Source organism: Ipomoea nil, unplaced genomic scaffold (genome assembly GCF_001879475.1).
Source record: "Ipomoea nil cultivar Tokyo-kokei standard unplaced genomic scaffold, Asagao_1.1 scaffold3030, whole genome shotgun sequence".
NCBI classification, from domain to species: domain Eukaryota; kingdom Viridiplantae; phylum Streptophyta; class Magnoliopsida; order Solanales; family Convolvulaceae; genus Ipomoea; species Ipomoea nil.
This window is the reverse complement of record NW_017619458.1, coordinates 2,767,376-2,786,563: the sequence shown is the minus strand read 5'-3', so window position 1 is coordinate 2,786,563 and position 19,188 is coordinate 2,767,376. Positions and strand designations below refer to the sequence as shown.

The 19,188-nt window shown below is 34.3% G+C and overlaps 1 protein-coding gene across 1 annotated transcript; it reads right to left on the bottom strand.

The window, feature by feature from the left end:
• Nucleotides 1–10,875: 10,875 nt before the first annotated feature.
• On the bottom strand, nucleotides 10,876–16,911 carry LOC109163604 (protein POLAR LOCALIZATION DURING ASYMMETRIC DIVISION AND REDISTRIBUTION-like). Its single transcript, XM_019312351.1, has 3 exons — nucleotides 16,559–16,911; nucleotides 12,847–13,262; nucleotides 10,876–11,338 (listed from the first exon to the last, which is right to left on the bottom strand). Exons 1-3 carry the CDS (start codon nucleotides 16,800–16,802, stop codon nucleotides 11,045–11,047), a joined length of 954 nt encoding a protein of 317 aa, XP_019167896.1. The 5' UTR covers nucleotides 16,803–16,911; the 3' UTR covers nucleotides 10,876–11,044.
• Nucleotides 16,912–19,188: the final 2,277 nt, after the last annotated feature.

Genomic DNA, 19,188 nt, shown 5'->3' with positions numbered 1-19,188 from the left:
CCATTGTCGACTCACAGAGTCTCCGGGCCATCAAAGAAGAATCAGGCGTAGCATGATTTGTAACACCAGTGTTAGGGAACCACAGATGAGGACTGTTGGAATCACCATTATCACCAGAGACGGCCACATTAGCCTGAAAACCCGGAGCCCCTGAATAACACTGAAAACAGTTGGCTCCCGTGTGACCAAAACATTTACAAATTTGACAAGGATCATCATAGCGCCAAAAATAATTGGCTCCCGTGTGACCAAAACGGTTACAAATTTGACATGGATCATCATAACGCCAAAAACAATTGGCTCCCATGTGGCCGAAACCTTTAAAAATTTGACATGGATCATCAATGTCACGTCGTTGACCGGACCGCTTCTCATACGGTGTATCTGCTACGAAGTGAGGAACATAGATGTTGGAAAAGAAAACCCTAGCTAACTGATGCCAGATGAGAATATAATTGTGCAATAATAATGTCGTACAGGGAGCGAATTTATAGAGATGTTAGATAGAATCCTAGTCTAACACGAATAATATAGTTCTAGTCTAATATGAATAATAGAGTCCTAATAACTATAAATGGTTATGATCATTTTCTTTTTTTTTTTCTTTACATTTGCAATTTTTAAATATATGTCCTTGGTATATATTAAAAAAAAAATTATTTTGGTATTTATATACATTTCATATCTAATTATTTATGCAAATTAATGAATTATATTAATATTAAAAAGGCACCTTAATATAGATTATTTTATATAACATTATGTATTTTATTATTTTTAATATGCTATGATTTAATAATTAATTGGAATTTATATTTGTGGTTACAAATCCAGAAACTGTGCCATTCAATTGTGTTGAGATTAGGTCGCATGTCCAGAAAATGTTCTGTTTGTAAAATGGAAATTGTTGACCAAATGCATATGCAATGTCATGATTTTACACACCTATAATACCAACATTTTTCAACAATCATGATGCTTTGAGCTATTTTATGTTTCAGACTTATCATAAAAAAAATACAAAGTCCAATTCGAATAATAAAAATATAAAAATAAAAATGAAAAAAGATTTGATCTTATAATTTTGTTGTTGTCAATAACTGTTTGATTTTCATATATATACTTTGTCCATGCATCGCACGGGTCTCATACCAATAACCATAACCAGGCCATATAGACATATAACTCATAACAATCACGAATCATATCACTAAGGATTTCCACATATGTGATATATATATATATATATATATATATATATATATATATATATATATATATATATGGGGAAGGGATCAGGTGCATTTGTTGCTTCTGGTGCGGATGTGCGGTGGATTAATGTGCATGAGGTTTATACTTAATGTGCCTGAGATTTGTACTCAATGTGCCTGAGATTTGTACTTAATGCGCCTGAGTATTGTGTTTAATGTGCGTGAGATTTGTGCTTAATGTGCGTGCGTATTTCAGAATTACGAGCTCAGAAGGAAGCAAAACAGAAACTCATGCACATTAACGCCTAAGCTTCTTGTTACTTCTTCCTTCAATTTGGCCATGGATTCTGGATTATCAGCTACCTTCAGTGCAGTTGAATGTTTATATAAATGACGCACGCACAGTAAAATCTGCGCAGCAGCTAAGTGTGGATTTCTGTTGTATTATTCCCATAATTTTTAACCACCATAACTCGCCTCCGCATCATCATCATCAGGGAGGGGGCAAATGGCTACTGGGGATGGGGAAGAAGCTGACATCAATATTTTCTGCTGCATTTTACACATTCACGCACATTAAGTACAAATCTCAGACACATTAAGCACAACACTCACGCACATTGAGTACAAATCTCACACACATTAATCCACCGCACATCCGCACGGGAACCTTTCACTATATATATATATATATATATATATATATATATATATATATATATATATATATATATATATCTTACATATAATAAAGCTATATGGTTTGGGAAGTAATTAATGTTACAATTAATTACCAATATTATTATTATAATTACTAGCTATAAATATAAAATAGCCACAACATCTTTTACTAAAAAAAAAAAGCACAATATTTTAAAAATAAAATAGTTATTTTTTTCTCGCCCATAACAAAGTATTACATTTATTGAATTAATGGAGTTATTAACTGTTATGGTATTAGGATTAAGGATTTCGATTCCCGATTAATAGAAAATATGAAACAACAATGCAATATTAATTAAATCTCTGGCTTTACAATGAAAGTCTATTTCATATGCTTTTGTTATTTATGGTGGTTCTTGGGATTACAATATTAATTAAATTTTTGATGAAAGCCTATTCGATATCTGAAACAGTGCAATTAATGCAAGCCTCTACATATAATTTTTCTCCATCTCAAATGCTTCAAAGAAATGGCAGAAGCGAGAAGGGATGAAGAAAGCAAATGTTGCGGGCCGTGGGTCAATTATTGGACTTCAGAATAAAAAAAAAAATTCATTTAAGCCATAAATAAAATTTTAAATATATATAAACGTATATAGTGTATGGGTCTTTAATGTTTTTCTGGATGTCTAAACTTAGGACTTTTAAAAGAAAAAAAATACATTTGAATTATCTCCACAAAAAGTGGTCTTGGACTTATAAAATGACATTTGGGTTTATGGAATGACATGTGCATAAAGAATATATTATATACTCATATAAAAAAAATGTGTTCAATTAGAGATTAAATTTACTCATACAAAATTTGAAATTTGCTTTCTAAATGTAATTATCTTAGTTATTATTCGTATTGTAAAAATTATAATATAGATAAAATACAATTAAGAATAAATCAATGTAATTATGTAAATTCTCTCTATAAGTTTATTTGAATATGTACATAATTAGAGATTATATTAACCATACAAAATTTTAATTGTAATTTTGTATTCTATAAAAATAATAAATACTTAACCAATGGAAGCTCAAAAATATTATTATATTAAACAATTTAAAATATTTTTATTTTTTCTATTTTTTTATTTATTTTTATAATAACATAATTTTTTCCGTGCATCGCGTGGGTGAATTACTAGTGTGTGTGTGTGTATATATATATATATATATATATATATATATATATATATATATATCTATATATATATCACATATGTGGAAATCCTTAGTGATATGATTTGTCATTGTTATGAGTTATATGTCTATATGGCCTGGTTATGGTTATTGGTATGGGAAGGATGAGAACTGATTGTGTTATATTATAAACACCCAAAGACACGAAGAAAAAGATAGGAAGGAGGGGATTTATGTAACAGGAGATGAGGACTGGAGTTATTTAATACAGAAGATGGCATTCTGTTAATTAAATAGACAGCAGTCTCAAAGGCAAAATCCCAAAATTTCAAAGGAACAGAGGCATGAGCTAGAAGAGCCAGACCAGTTTCAACAATGTGACGATGTTTTCGTTCAACACGAACATTCTGTTCATGTGTATATGCACAGGATTGTCTATGTTGAATTCCTAATTGAACAAACAAAGAATGCAACTTTTTGTACTCAGCACCTAAATCAGACTGAATGGCCTTTATTTTGCAATTAAATGACCGTTCAACAAGAGTACGAAATTTATCAAAGATGACATAAAGATCAGACTTTAATTTCATAGGAAAGAACCATGTATAACGGGAATAGTCATCCACAAAGATCACAAAATAACGGAAGCCAGAAGTAGATAAAGTGGGCGCAGGACCCCAAATGTCTGTGTAAATAAGATCTAGGACTTGAGAACTAGAGGAAGCAACACGGGGGAGGGGAAAACAGGCAGATTTGCCTAATTGACACGCATTGCATAAAGAATTATGACAACGAATATTATCACGAGACCCACTAACCAAACAAGAACGAAGTATATGGCTAAGAACGCGGTTATAAGGATGACCTAGACGATTGTGCCAAGTGGAAGCCGAGGCACGAGCGGAAATAAACGCTGACGGAGACGAACTAGGTAATGAAAGTATGTATAGTCCCCCCGAACTATTGCCCAGAAGAAGTATTTCCTTGGTATTGATATCTTTTACAACAAAAAAGGAGGGGTGAAACTCAAAAAAGACTTTATTATCGGATGCAAACTTCTGAACAGATAATAAAGAATTAGACAAACGCGGAACGTGAAGTATATCAGACAATGCAAATGATCTAGAAGGGGTATTAAAAGGGGCATGGCCAACATGACTAATAGATAAACCCATACCGTCACCGACACGTAAAGTGTCATTACCAGTGTACTTCTCCGATGTAGAAAGGGCAGCGATGTTCGGAGTTGCATGATTTGTGGCTCCAGTGTCCGGAACCCAAGTATGAGAATTTGACGAGGTTTTAGCAACTAAACCATTCTGAAACACCAAATTAGCCTGAGAACCCGGAGCCCCTGAATATCGCCGAAAACAGTTGACTCCCGTGTGACCGAAACTTTTGCAAATTTGACACGGATCATTATAGCGCCAAAAACAATTGGCTCCCGTGTGACCAAAACGTTTACAAATTTGACACGGATCATCATAGCCCCAAAAACAATTGGCTCCCGTGTGACCAAAATGTTTACAAATTTGACACGGATCGTCATAGCGCCAAAAACAATTGACTCCTGTGTGGCCGAAACCTTTACAGATTTGACACAGATCATCGAAGCCACGTTGCTGACCTCCACGGTAATTAAGGTTGCCATCGCAGCGCTGCATCTTCTTAATTTTATGAATCACAAAACCCTAGCTAACTGATACCAGATGAGAACTGATTGTATTATATTTTCTGAACTTAATTACAATGAGATCAGATGATGTGAATATATAGAATAGAGAGTCATAGTGTGACAATGATAAGAAGTAGAGAGTCACAGTGTGACAAGGATAAGAAGTTCTAAACAGACTCATATACATAGAGTCCTAATAGGAAGAAATGGAAGAATAAAAGTGTTATTTGGTATGCAAGCATTAAGGACTATTTGTGTACAATACTTAGTGATATGATTCGTCATTGTTATGAGTTATATGTCTATATGGCCAGCCTGGTTATGGTTATTGGTATGGGAAGAAATGGAAGATTAAAGGTGTTATTTGGTATGCAAGCATTAAGGACTATTTGTGTACAATCCTTAGTGATATGATTCGTCATTGTTATGAGTTATACGTCTATATGGCTGGCCTGGTTATGGTTAGTAGTATGGAAAGAAATGGAAGATTGAAGGTGTTATTTAGTATGCAAGCATTAAGGACTATTTGTGTACAATATACTTCATGTTACTAAATGTTTATACATGTTGCATTGCATATATTAGTATACATCTAGAATATTATGTGTAATTAACCAAGCATACTGTTGTAAGTTATGAGAACCATTGTTAAATAAATAAATGTGTGAAAGATATACACCTCATTTAAATTCTTTATAGTTCATTGATATGTCTTATGTTCTATGTGTAAAAACGTTTTACGGAGTGAAGTGAATCTTACAAGTTTTATGTTGAATTTGTATATTCTTTATTTTTCCCTTCTTAATTCTGTTACATGTGAAGTTGCATAACATTCCGCCTTGAGAGCATTTCACACCTTTTAAGATCAGTTGTTTGGAGACTGTAATAATTTTAAAGGTTTCTTTAGACGGTTGTATTTCATTTATAGAACTAGTATTAGTTATGGGGTATTTTTGTAAGCTTGTTTTTAGCCTTGCATTTGGGTATAGGTAGATATTTGAACATGGCGGTAACACTCTATTTTCCTCTGATTTTATTTTCGCTTCGCAATTTTATTGACTTTCCAATCAAATAAATGTATTTTCAATAGTATTTCAGGTTTTGTAAAATGAAGGTATTACATTGAATCTCATTTGCAAGTAATTTGATAATTCAATTTTACTTTGTGCATCAATTTAGTATTAAATTGTAGTACTGAAACCATTATTTTTAATTTTACTTTAATTAATTCAGTTTGAATTTATTTGAAGTGGTTCAGTTTAAATATTTATTTCTAAATATTATCAAATTCAATCATTAAAAGAAAAAGTCGATAGTCTATTTGACGCTTATTATTATTAAAAAATAATAAAATTACATAATTTTACGTTGTTCAAGGATCCGATTACAGTTTTTTGAAGTTAATTCGATAACCAAATTACAGTTTCGTGTGTAGTTCAATATACTATTTGACCCTTATTCCTATTTTAAAAAAAAAATTAATTGCAATGAGATTTTATTTTTTTGCAATTTTTCATCAACTTAATCTCATTGCAATGATATTTTTGCAATGATATTTTATTCTGTTGCAAATTAAATTTTTTTTTTGTGAGGATCATTGCAAATTAATTAATTGTACAATAATTGCAACGGAAATTTATTCCGTTGTATTTTTCCCTTGCAATTTTTTTGGTTGCAATTGAATTTTTTCAATGAATTTTATTCTGTTGCAAATATCATTGTAAAATAATTAGTTTTAAAAAAAATTGCAAGGAAAATGGATTCCGTTGCAAATTTTCGTTGCAACATATTTCATTGCATGATAACGTTTGCAATGATATTGTGTTCCATTGCAAATACCATTGCAAAACCCTTAATTTTTAAGAATTGATAAAATTTTGCAACGGAATTTCGCTGCAAATTCAGTTGCAAAAATTACAACGCATGTTGGTTTTCATTGCAAAAATATTTCTATCCATTTTTTAGCGCCAAAATTGATACTTCCACCAGAATTGCAATAGAAATTTTTTTGTATCATAAATATATTTAAATAATAATGTACTAATTGATATCATCTTAATGAACGTAACCAAGACGATTACCAACAGGCTCAAGCGTATTCTGCCAAAGATTGTGGGACCACACCAAAGCTCCTTTGTACTTGGACGGCAGATCTCTGACAATATTCTCATTTTTCAGGAAGTGATGCACACTATGCACGAGAAACAAGGAAGAAAAGGCTACATGGCTATCAAGTTGGATTTAGAGAAAGCCTATGATAGGCTCTCCTGACGCTTTATTCAAGACACTCTGACCAAGCTGGGTTTACAGGGACTCTAAAGAAGCTCATGATGTCATGCATTAGGACATCCAGGCTTTCCATCATATGGAATGGGGAATGGCTCGAACCCTTCCGCCCCGAGCGGGGCATCAAGCAGGGGGTGCCATGTCACCGGCAATTTTTGTGCTATGTATGGAAAGGCTCAGCCAGATGATTAACGCCGAGGTTGAAGGGCAGGTTTGGAAATGTATAAGACTTGCGACTAATGGGCCTATTCTAACCCACCTTTATTTTGCAGATGACATGGTGCTTTTCACAGAAGCCACGGCAGAGCAGGTAGAAGTGCTGAAAGATTGCTTGTGCAGTTTTTGCAGCGCCTCGAGTCAGAAAATCAGTCTAAGCAAGTCCCAGGTATTCTTCTCAAAGAACACGCCACCAGAAGTTATACAAGACATTTCAGGCAGGCTCGGCATTGGACACACTAGGGACTTGGGCAAATATCTTGGGGTACCAGCCATACATGGACGAGTCACCTGCGCGACACATTCGGGCCTTCTTACAAGGATTTCTGGGCGTTTAGATGGTTGGAAAGCGAAGACTCTGTCACTCGCCGGGAGAGTTTTGCTAGCTAAATCTGTCCTAAATGCTATCCCTGCGTACACAATGCAGACAACTTTTCTACCCAAAGGTGTGTGCATGGAGATCGAAAAATGGATAAAAAAGTTTATATGAGGGGGGGGGGGGGGGGGGGGGGCAATGGAACGGAGAGCAAAATGAGCTTGGTGAAGTGGGACCTAGTCACAACTGGGAGGGATGCAGGCGAGCTGGGGCTTAAGCGCTTGTGCAAAATGAACGTGGCCTATATGGCGAAGCTGGGCTGGCGTCTTCTGACAGAGAGGCACAGCCTATGGGCACGAACGATAAACACAAAATACAGGAGGCCCGAGGACTTACACGTCTTGGGGCAGGGATGGCGAAAGGCATCTAACGCATGGCGGGGTATATCGGCAGCTTGGACGGAAATAACGAAAGGGCTGGCTTGCACCGTTCGGAATGGAAACAGGGTCAAGTTTTGGATCGATAAGTGGCTCCTGCCGGAACCACTGTACAATCAACTTAACATACCACTTGCGCTCCCTGATCTTTATGCAAGGTGAGAGACTACTGGGATGAGACTCGGGGATGGAAATGGGAATTGTTGGAGCACATCCTGTAACCTGAGACAAGAGAAAAGTTAGCGGGGTTTGTGTTAACGGATGAGTGCATGGATGACGGGATTGGCTGGGGTCTTGAGCTCAATGGGAAATTTTCCATTCGCTCTATGTATGCGGAGATTGTGGACAAGCCAGGCACCGGCGATGAAGATGTGTGGCGCAGAATATGGCGAATTCGAGTGCCGGCGAGACTCATCATGTTTCTTTGGCTAGTGCGACATGGTAAAATCCTCACGAATGCGGAAAGAGCGAGACGCAGACTAAATTCGGATTCCTTTTGTTTTCTTTGTGCAGGACAGGTGGAAGACCTCTCTCACCTTTTCATAGCGTGTCCAGCGGCGAAAGGTATTTGGGAGGCAGCACTCCCCAGACGAACGTTTGCTCTCCTCAACACCTTGTCGTGGGGCGAGTGGCTCGTAATGAACTTAAAAGGGGACGTGAGACAGGGTTTCAATGAGGACTGGCAAGCTCAATCAGTGCGCGGCTCTGGTGGATTTGGAGGTGGAGAAACGATTGGGTGTTTAACCGGCAGGTTTTAGTTTTGGAGCAAAAGTTAGATTGGCTCGCAAGGTATGACACGGAGGTGAAAGCTGCGTTTGCTAATAGACTCCAACCGGCGACTGGAGCTGCCCAGACAACGAGCGAGCAGAATGGCTGGAAAAAGCTGGCCAGTGGCTGGCGCAAACTGAATGTCGATGGTAGCCGGAAGGGGAACGGCACAGCGATGAGCACAGCAATTGGTGTGGGGGCTTTATGTCGTATATCGGCATGTGCCAGGTGACGGAGGCGGAGGCGTGGGGGATTCTGCATGGCCTGCGAGTAGCAAGAGAGGGTGGCGCGATGAAGCTCGTGGTTGAAAGTGATTCCAAACATCTTGTACACATGCTTTGCAAGGCAGTAAGGGATCAAGAGTCAGATTGCAACATCATCTGGAGATGTCTGAGGGGAAGCTGAAAGATTTCAAGCGGTGGATTTCGTACATGTTCTACGAGAGGGAAACAAGGCAGCAGATTTCCTTGCGAGAGATGCTTTTGCACATCAGGCAGGCTTGCGGATTCTCACAGATGCACCAAATGAGGTTCAAGAGCTCATTCGGCATGATCAATTGGGAGCAACTTTTGGCATGTGATTTTTGGGTTTCCCCCTCCTCTTTGATAAATAATAAAAAAAAATCTTAATAAACGTAACCAATAGTATTGGACATCCTCAATAGTTGGGGATTTTACCCCAGATTTTTGTAGGCCCCAACATCCACCTTATCATCCACTATTTCACTCAATCACAAAATCTCTTCTTCCCATTAGTTTTAAGTTTTTCACAACTTTTTGTGGACCCACCATTTAATCTCCATATTTTAATTATTTCTTTATTTATTTAATTTATATATTTATAATTTTATAAACATAGTACGTCTAATTAATTAATACGATAGTTATAGAATAAAAATTAAACAAATAATTACTTAAAATTAAACTACAAAAATAAATTGAGAGAAATATATAAATAAATTAGGAGTGGATTGAAATGTGTTAAAATTTGTGAAAGATGTGATAATAATAATAATAATAATAATAATAATAATAATAATAATAATAATAATTATTATTATTATTATTATTATTATTATTAAAAAAAAAAAAAAAAAAAAAAAAAAAAAAAAAAAAAGGTGTGCCGTTGCAATGGCAACGGCACAGAGTTTGGGCCGGAAAATTGGCCGTTGCCATGGGCAACGGCCAATGAAATTAATTTCAGAGTGGCCCACTGGCCACTCTGAAAAAGCAGCAAATATTTTTTTTTGTTTTTTTTTTTTTTACTGACAAAATTCTTAGTTTTGCAGGAGAAAAATTTCCTCAAAATCTCTCCATCCCATTTGTTAAAGTCTATCCCAAGAAATTTTACTATTCTAAAATGTGGTGAAGATCCCCTTATTGGGGATGCCCTTAGAACAAATTAAACATGCCCTCGTATCTGCTGTATCTAATCCTATTTCCGTGGCCACAATTCACCTTGCCAAATTTTGAACGCTATTGCACATTTCACAACTCTAATTTAGTCTTGGAGTTTATTCCATTTTATACTCTTAATTGTAGTTGCATTTCACACTTTTGGTCTTTCAACCTAATTTGTTCAACTTTCATTCTTTAACTTCTAAAAAAATGTTCCCCGAGCTAGTATAGTCCCTCATTTAAAACGCCCCCACTTCAGTAGCAACTCCAACCAAGTTAGTCAAAGTGTTAGTTTGGTAATTATAATATCACAAATTTTACTCTCAATGAGAAAAATATGACTAGGGTCACAAAACAAGGTTTGCTCAATACACACACTTAGATAGTGATTACAAGTTTTCCTCATCACTCCAAAACAAAAACAAAAAAAACAAAAAATAACAAAAAATAACAAAAAAAAAAAACAAAAAATGTTCCACTTTAATTCAAATTACCCAAAATATTCTCATTTTGTAAAAATTTTAAAGATACTTTGGATTAAAATTAAATTAAATAATTTTAAATTGACTAACTAAAATTGAAACAAATTAAAATGAATGACAAAAATTGAAAATATATATCACTATAATTAACAAATAAATAATATAAAATAATAATAATAATAATAATAATAACTCTGAATTGAGGCATGCATGTGGTTTTTTACCTGGACAGCTAGAGTTAAATTTGAATTAATCAAAATTTAATATAATTATCCAATGTAACACTAAAAATCATATCATATAATCCCAGAAAAAAAAAAAAAAAATTGTAAGTGTACCATCATATCGCATATGATGTAAATTCAGAATAGAATGTCTACTTCTTTGTTGTAGCGCTACGCCTCAAGAAAAGCGAGGAACATTGGAAACGTGTTGGGAAATGAGGTTGGCGGTGTCTTTCCACCACGAAAGCTCTTCGTCTTTCTGATGAAGCATTTCCATGGCGGATTCTAAAGCTGATTCCAGCTCTTCAATCCTTTCTTCTTGTCTCTCCTTCAACACCTCATGCAACCTTATTTCTAGTTCGTATGGAGAAACTGCCAGCTCATACTCTGAGTATCTTGTGTCAATTTCAATATCTTCCACTCCTCCAAACCTTTCATTCTGCCTTGCTTCGTTTTCCTCACCAATGATAATCTGCCAAATAATTCAAGGAAATTCCAAATTCAATCTATCAAAAATGCACAACAATCCTCGAGATACTGCAGCCTAGCTCTATGAGTCGAACTTGTAACCATAAGGTTACTAAGTCAACAATAGTTATTGTGTGGACCACGGACCAAAAACAGCTACAACATACATTTTTATAACTCATAAAGTACATTATTCTAAAACATAATGTACATTATATTACCCCAGATGTTTCATTATTCTAAACACATAATGTACATTATTCTAACACATAATTACATTATTCTAACACAATAAATATATTATTTTTACTCATAATATTCACAACGATATTTTGGACCGTGGTCCACACAATAATTTGCTCGAAGTCAACAACTTGACGTTGTCCCAAATTCTTTTTTAATAGGAATAAGGTTCAAATTGGCCACTAAATGTAACATGAAAATGCAATTAGACCACTGAACGAAAAACAGTGCAATTAGGCCATTGAACACTAAAAAAATGTGCAATTAGGCCACTGAACTCTCCAAACGTATGCAATTTTACCGGATAGCAGGTTACCATCAATTTTAGCAGGTTACCTGCTTACGTGGCAGCTTAGTTGGCATTTTTAATAATTTTTAAATAATTTTTAATAATTAATTTTAATAATAAATTTTATAAAAAAATTAAATAAAAAATAAAATAAAGTCATTTTTATTTTTTAATTTTTTTTTTAATAAAAAGGTATTATTAAAATTTATTAAAAATTAATTAAAATTTATTAAAAATGCCAAATCAGCTGCCACGTAAGCAGATAACCTGCTAAAATTGAGGGTAACCTGCTATCAGGTGAAATTGCACATTTTTGGAGTGTTCAGTGGCCTAATTGCACTTTTTTTTCGTTCAGTGACCTAATTGCATTTTCAGGTTACGTTCAGTGGCCAATTTGAACCTTATTCCTTTTTAATATTAAAGCTAGAGAAAATGATCAAATAAGTCTCTAAACTTTATATAAAAATTCAATTAGGCCCTGAACATTTAAATGTGAAATTAAGCCCATCACATATTATTTTTGTGCATCAAAGCCCACCAACCGGTAATGAACCTCTCATAGCCAGTCAATACCGTTCCGTCAAACTCCGACGAATCTCATGGGGTCGACGGTCACATCTCCGTCGACTAATTCTGGTTGATCGCCTTCTCTAGGAAAAGGCAACCATAGTAGAGAAGGCAATTCCTCAATCAAAAAAAGTCAGTGATTGACAACGTAATTTACAAGTAACCTATTGTTTACTGATAAATTGGACTTATTTGTCCAATTTTAATAAATTGGAAGGTTTAATTATACCTCTTAAAAATTCAAATGCCTAATTGTCCTATCCTGTAAAATTTAAAAGTCTATTTAACCCTTTTAACTTAAATTCATTAACCGCTCACTTAACCACTGCAACCATTTTTAACTTGCAAAGTTTTTCCTAATATTAAGCGTGGTCCATTGAGACATTGCTACTTTATGGCAAGCACATATATACCTCATTATGTTGTGTTGAGTCCCGGGACGTAACATCAGAATCCAAATCAAGCTGCAATCGACTCAACTCTGCTACAAGTTCAGCTTCAAGCTCATCCATCATCTCTGAACTTCCCACATTTCTCCTTCTACTCATCATCTTCTTATTGCATTTCATGTGTCGCCCACAACAATCGCCGTTATCCTTAAAATTTTCGTGGCTGTCCGTGTTGGAGAAGCTGGACAGGTTGCTGAGGGTTGAGACATCGGATGGAGTTGATGGGAGCTGCTGATTTTGTGCTTTGTTGTAAGTTTGAATTAAGGTTTCGAATTGCAAACGTAAGTCTACAATCTTGTTGAGTTCATTTCTGCAACCTGCAATGGCATACATTAGACCTAATCCGATACCTACGTTGAATGAGGCTTCCTTTTGACCACCTGCGTCAACAAACCAAATTAATTGAACCTTAAGAGCAGATGAGGTTGTTGGAATTTAAGAGCAAGTTGGTGTAATTGTAATAAAGATCAAGCAAAGTAGATAATCAAAATCTTTCACCATCACACATGACAAAATATAATTTGTATTGAATTCTCAACTAAAAGTCTAAGACTAATACGAAATTGAAACACGGACTTCATCTCAACTAAAAACTAAACTGATAATGGAGTGCACATTTATTTATATATATGCTTGACAGTGACCAACTAATTTATGGTAACCAATGAATGAAAAGTTATCTTGATTGATAATTCGTAACTCATCCAAGTTGATTAGGCTATTACTCACAGGGCCGGCCCTGGGCAAGTCTGCCCAGGGCCGCCGCACAGGGCCCCCAAATTTTGGGGGCCCCTAATTTAAAAAAAATATATATACTATATATATATCGCAACTGCCGAGTGCCGAATACAAAGACCCTAAAAATCTCTAATCTAGCGGCAGAGTACGTTCGAACAAGCGAAAAACTAATAACTCAAAGAACACAAAGTCTACCCTAAATCCCCAATCTAGTGGTACTGTGGTAGAGTGCAGTCTATACAGAGAGAGAGAGAGTGAGAGACTACAAGTCTACTGCCTACAACAATTTGAATTTACCTAGGTAATTGAAACAATTCTAATATTTAATTTGATTTACTGTAGTGCTAGATTAGGAATTTTTTTTTTTAATTGCTAGATTAGGATTTAGGTAAATTAAATTTGAATATTATCAAATTGAAATTGTATTTTTTGCTTTTTTTTTTTTTTTTTTTTTTTTTTTTTTTTGTATTCTTTGCTGTATTAATTTAATTATTTAAATATTTAATTTTATTGTTGATTTATATTCTTAATTTTTTGTTGTTTGACGTCTTTTAGGCAGCACAATTTAATGAATTGATGCAAAAACGACAGACTCATAGACTCAGCTTGTGTGCTACTGATTCTTCAATTCTTTTTTTTATCATACAAACTCTCAAGTTCTTAAATTCTCTTGATAGGTAATTAAAATTACGTATTGTTTCATAATTCTTGTTTATTGTTTTATTTAGATGACTTAATAATTCTGATTTCAGAATAATATATTCAAGAATTTGTTTCTTGATTAAATATTTATTGATAGAGTTTTTAAATAAATTTTTAATTTTTTCTTAGGATTTTATGTCTTCTAGAAAATATTCATCTGGGTTTGAGAAGCGTAAAAAGAAAAGAAGGATTGAGCAATTAACTCAATCCCAAAAGGGAGCTCTTGAAAAATTCATTACAAAAAAACTCAAATAGATGAGCAAAAAGATGATGCCCAATGAAAAATTGTTAGATGTTAATTTTCATATAGAAGATCAAGATGATTGCGAGATTGAAAAAAAATAAAATAATAGTGTGCACAACAATGATAGGTATCACTGTGACAATGAAAATAATAAGAATGTTGATAGTTGTTTAGATGATTTTGCGTCTAAGTGTGCACGGTTCATGTCACTTTTTAAATGATATTTAAGATGTATTTTTTATACAATATTTATGTTTTGAACTTTTGACACAACTATTATTTATATATAAAAATTACTTGAAAAAAGGGGTCCAAATTAAAATATTGTACCGGGCCCCAATTTTTATTGGAACGGCCCTGATTACTCACAACAGGAGTGTGCATACACTTAGGTAGTAGTTATGGGTTCCTCTTGTAACTTGATAAAAGAAAGTTATCTTGTCACATCATATCGATTATGAAAATTGTTTGTCCATTTAACTCTATATTTTGTTTAGTAATGCCAATTAGTTGATAAAATCATGTTTGGTGTGCAACACCCTTATTGATTATTGAGTAAAGATGACAATTTTTTCCATCCTAACAAGGATCGATCTTGGATCCCCGCCCCAACGTGGATGAAGATGAGGATATAAATTTTGAGGAATAGGCCGGGGTGGGACCTACAGAAAATGTTTTTAATAATAATAATAATAATAATATTATTATTATTATTATTATTATTATTATTATTATTATTATTATTATTATTATTGTTGTTGTTGTACTTGTTGCAGATAGGTTGTATTGTATTTGATTGTGTTATATTTTGTAATTGTGTATTTATATTTTTCTTCGAATTTGAATATTATATTTGACATTTCGATTTTTAATTATTGCTATTGAGAATTGATGAAGATTTAACTATAATAAGATTACATTTTTAATATTTAAAATTTTTTACTTAAATATTGTGAACTATACTAGTTTTGGTTATTATTTCAAAAAAAAAAAAAAATACTAGTTTGATTAAAGTTTGACCAGAGACGAGTATTAGATCAGCTATATTATTAGTGGTTGTTATTATGTTTTTGTTAGAGTCTTTAGTCTTCCTAAGCTGCTCCACCTATTTAGGTGGTAGACTCTTGTATATAAGCGTGTACTTCTTTGTTCACAGTCAATAAATTAATCCCTTCACAAATTATATTTGTTATCATTTGGTATCAGACGACTAGGTTCACCCATGGCCAATCAATCTCAAACTAATCCCACCGCCACTCTGCCCAGTGATTCCTCCAATGGAGCAGCTCAGGTGGCGGCACCCTCCGAGCGTCGGGCTCCTACCGTCCTACAACAGGCACACCATTATGTGTCTATCAAGCTGACAGCCACGAACTATTTGTTCTGGAGGGCGCAGCTTGTCCCGTTTCTACGTGGACAAAATTTATACGGGTTCGTGGATGGCACACATCCATGCCCACCGGAGTTTCTTCCGTCGGCGACAACCTCAGCAACTACCACGGTGCCCAACCCGCTGCATTGTTATCATTACGAGAATCTCCAACATCAAAATTCTACGACAGAGATGAAGAAAATTTCCTATTCCCGATGGAATTAGAGAAGGAGATGGAGCCCGAGGTGGGGTTTCTGTTTCGAGACAGAGATAGAGGGTGTACCCCACCTCGCCTCATTGATATCCAATGAGGGTCCACTATTTCTTTTTTTCATGTTTATTTCACCACTATCAAGCCGAATTTCTGGCTAAGAACATAATTCATTTTTTACATTTTTAGTTATCAATGATTTTATGAGTGTGTAAATCATTTAAAGTTACAAATTTAAAACAATTGTGGTGTTATTCTTTTTTTTTTTTTTTATATCCTCAATAATAATAATAATAATAATAATAATAATAATAATAATTCCATATTGATCGAAAACTCCATTTTATCCAATCCCAAATCTAAAAAGATAAACCAAACACAATAATAGGAAGGAATAATGAAGGATTACCTGAATCCACCAACTGTAACGGCAACGGTGACTCTCCATTCGATACCTGGCCCGGAGCCTTCTTCTTCTTCTCATCTTTGCTCTTCCGCCACCGCGCAAAAAACCAACTAGGCAACAGACAAGCGGCGGCTCCAGGGCATCTGCGGCCGTTACGTCTCCGTCTCCTCCGGCGGCTAAGGCAAGACGTAAACGCTACGACGGAGACACTGCAATCGTCGGAATAATACCCCGTTCTTTCTCTCATGGCCGGAAATCTAGTACCGATCAAGCTGGATTTGAAACGGAAGTGTTATAAACTGAAGCGGCGGATTTGAAATGGAGGATGGCCGGGAAAATCCATCTTTTGAAAAGAGGGAGTCAGAGCGTGTTCACGTTTTCGGTCGTGACTCTATTTATGATTATACCCAACGACATAAATGACATATAAAAATTACTCGCAACATTTATGCAAATAATTGCTTAAAATTAGGTCGTTACGAGTATTACTTGTATAAAAAAATTTTTAAAAAAAATGAGCAAATACCAATTTTGGTCCCACGAGTATTAGTAAAATGACGATTTTGGTCCACATGTTTAATTCCTATTAATTTTCATCAACGACTATTGTTTTAGTACCAATTTTAATCCACGACTATTAATTTAGTACCAAAATTCATCACGTCGGTCACCCATCTATTTAAGACATCTCGAAATCTAAAAATTTTAAGGGCATTTTCATTCTTTTCAACTTAAGGTTCCAATTTGAGCATAAATAAATGAATTTAAGTTCTAAGATCGATCCTAATTCGCAGTTCTCCTCCTCATCCTATATTAATTTGAGGAGGAAAACTGCTAATTGGGATAGATCTTATGGCTTAAATTCATTTATTCATGCTCAAATAGGGATCCTAATTTGAAAAGCATGAAACTACCCTTAATAATTTCATATTTCGGTATGACTTAAACAAAAGGGTGACTGACGTGATGAATTTTGACACTAAAACAATAGTTGTGGATGAAAATTGGTACTAAAACAATAGTCGTTGATGAAAATTGGTAGAAATAAAACATGTGGACCAAAATTGTCATTTTACTAATACTCGTGGGACCAAAATTGGTATTTACTCAAAAAAAATTGTGTTATTTGATCCTTTTTAGGTGATTATTCAAATAATTTATTGATTGATATTAAATAAATATGGAAATTATATACAGTAATACAATTAAAACATTGGATTATTCGTTGCCTAATTGTTTTGAGTAATCATTTCAGATTTCAGAAGCGTCGCCTTCCTTAGGCATACATCTTGCTCTTTTTGGCGAAAAATGATGTCAACAGTTCAGCCAATTTCATGGACACTATCATATCATGAGCTGAAATACCAAACAAGGATTGTGACAAAGAGTGTTATAATGTTGTTGAAGAATTCATGATTCATGGACCATATGGGGCTGTTGCACGGAAAAAATCACCTTGCATGGTGAATGGGCAATGTCCAAAGCATTTTCCAAAAAAAATTTGTTGACTGTTCCAGTTTAGATAAAGATGGCTACCTAATTCATAGGTGACGTGATGATGATATGATCATAACAAAGAACGATATGAAATTGGACAATAGATATGTCGTGCCATACAATAGAGCTTTGCTTTTAAAGTACCGAGCACACATGAATGTTGAGTGGTGTAACCAATCCAGGTCCATAACATGCCTTTTCAAGTATGTTGACAAAGGCAATGATCGTGTAACAACTGAATTCTATAGAAGTACTGTCACTACAAGAAAATTGTTGATTAGTGAGAGGTAAAACCATCACTAAAAATTAAATAACCATCATAAAAGACTTTTAGTGACGGGAAATTTACCGTCATGACCCGTCGTTATTTCTTCCGAGGATGAAACCAAATAATGACGGGATATGATACCATCATTAATAAGCATATAGTGATAGTGTATTTACGGTCACTAAAATGTTCTTTTTGTGATAGAAAATCCCGTCACTAATATAACTACTCACTAACATAATTTCCCCTCATTATATTCTTTTAATGATGGTGAATCCCGTCATTAATATTACTATTTGCTTACCAAATTTTTCCTCATTATATTAAATTTTACCGTCACTAAAACTAGTTTTTTTTTCTAATTTGGTATATATATTATTGCTTCTCATTAAATATTAACTTTTGTAATACATTTTTTATCGCTAATCTACATTATGTTCTAATTATAGATATTGTATCGGTAACATATATAATGGAATCAAATTAAACTCGATTAATATGTTAAAAGAATTCATCATCACCACTAAAATGAAATATTTCGCACAACTTTGTAAAGACTATAAACATAGAAACTAATTATAATGAATAGCCATAGTAATGTATCTGTTGGCTATTTTGAAAGGAGAGATTGTACAAATAGACATGATTAGTTTATACAAAAGCAACCCCCAAAAAAAGTCCAATCTACTGTACTTCATAAAACAAAAGTTTACTTTCAATGTGGTGTTAGGTATGCTCTTTTTCATCAATATCTTTGCCACCTGATAAATAAAAATAGCCAGTGAGGATATAATATTTGCAGTTAATAAATATCATGCATGCACTTTTACAATCAAATGTGTATAATGAAGCATTTAACCCACAATTC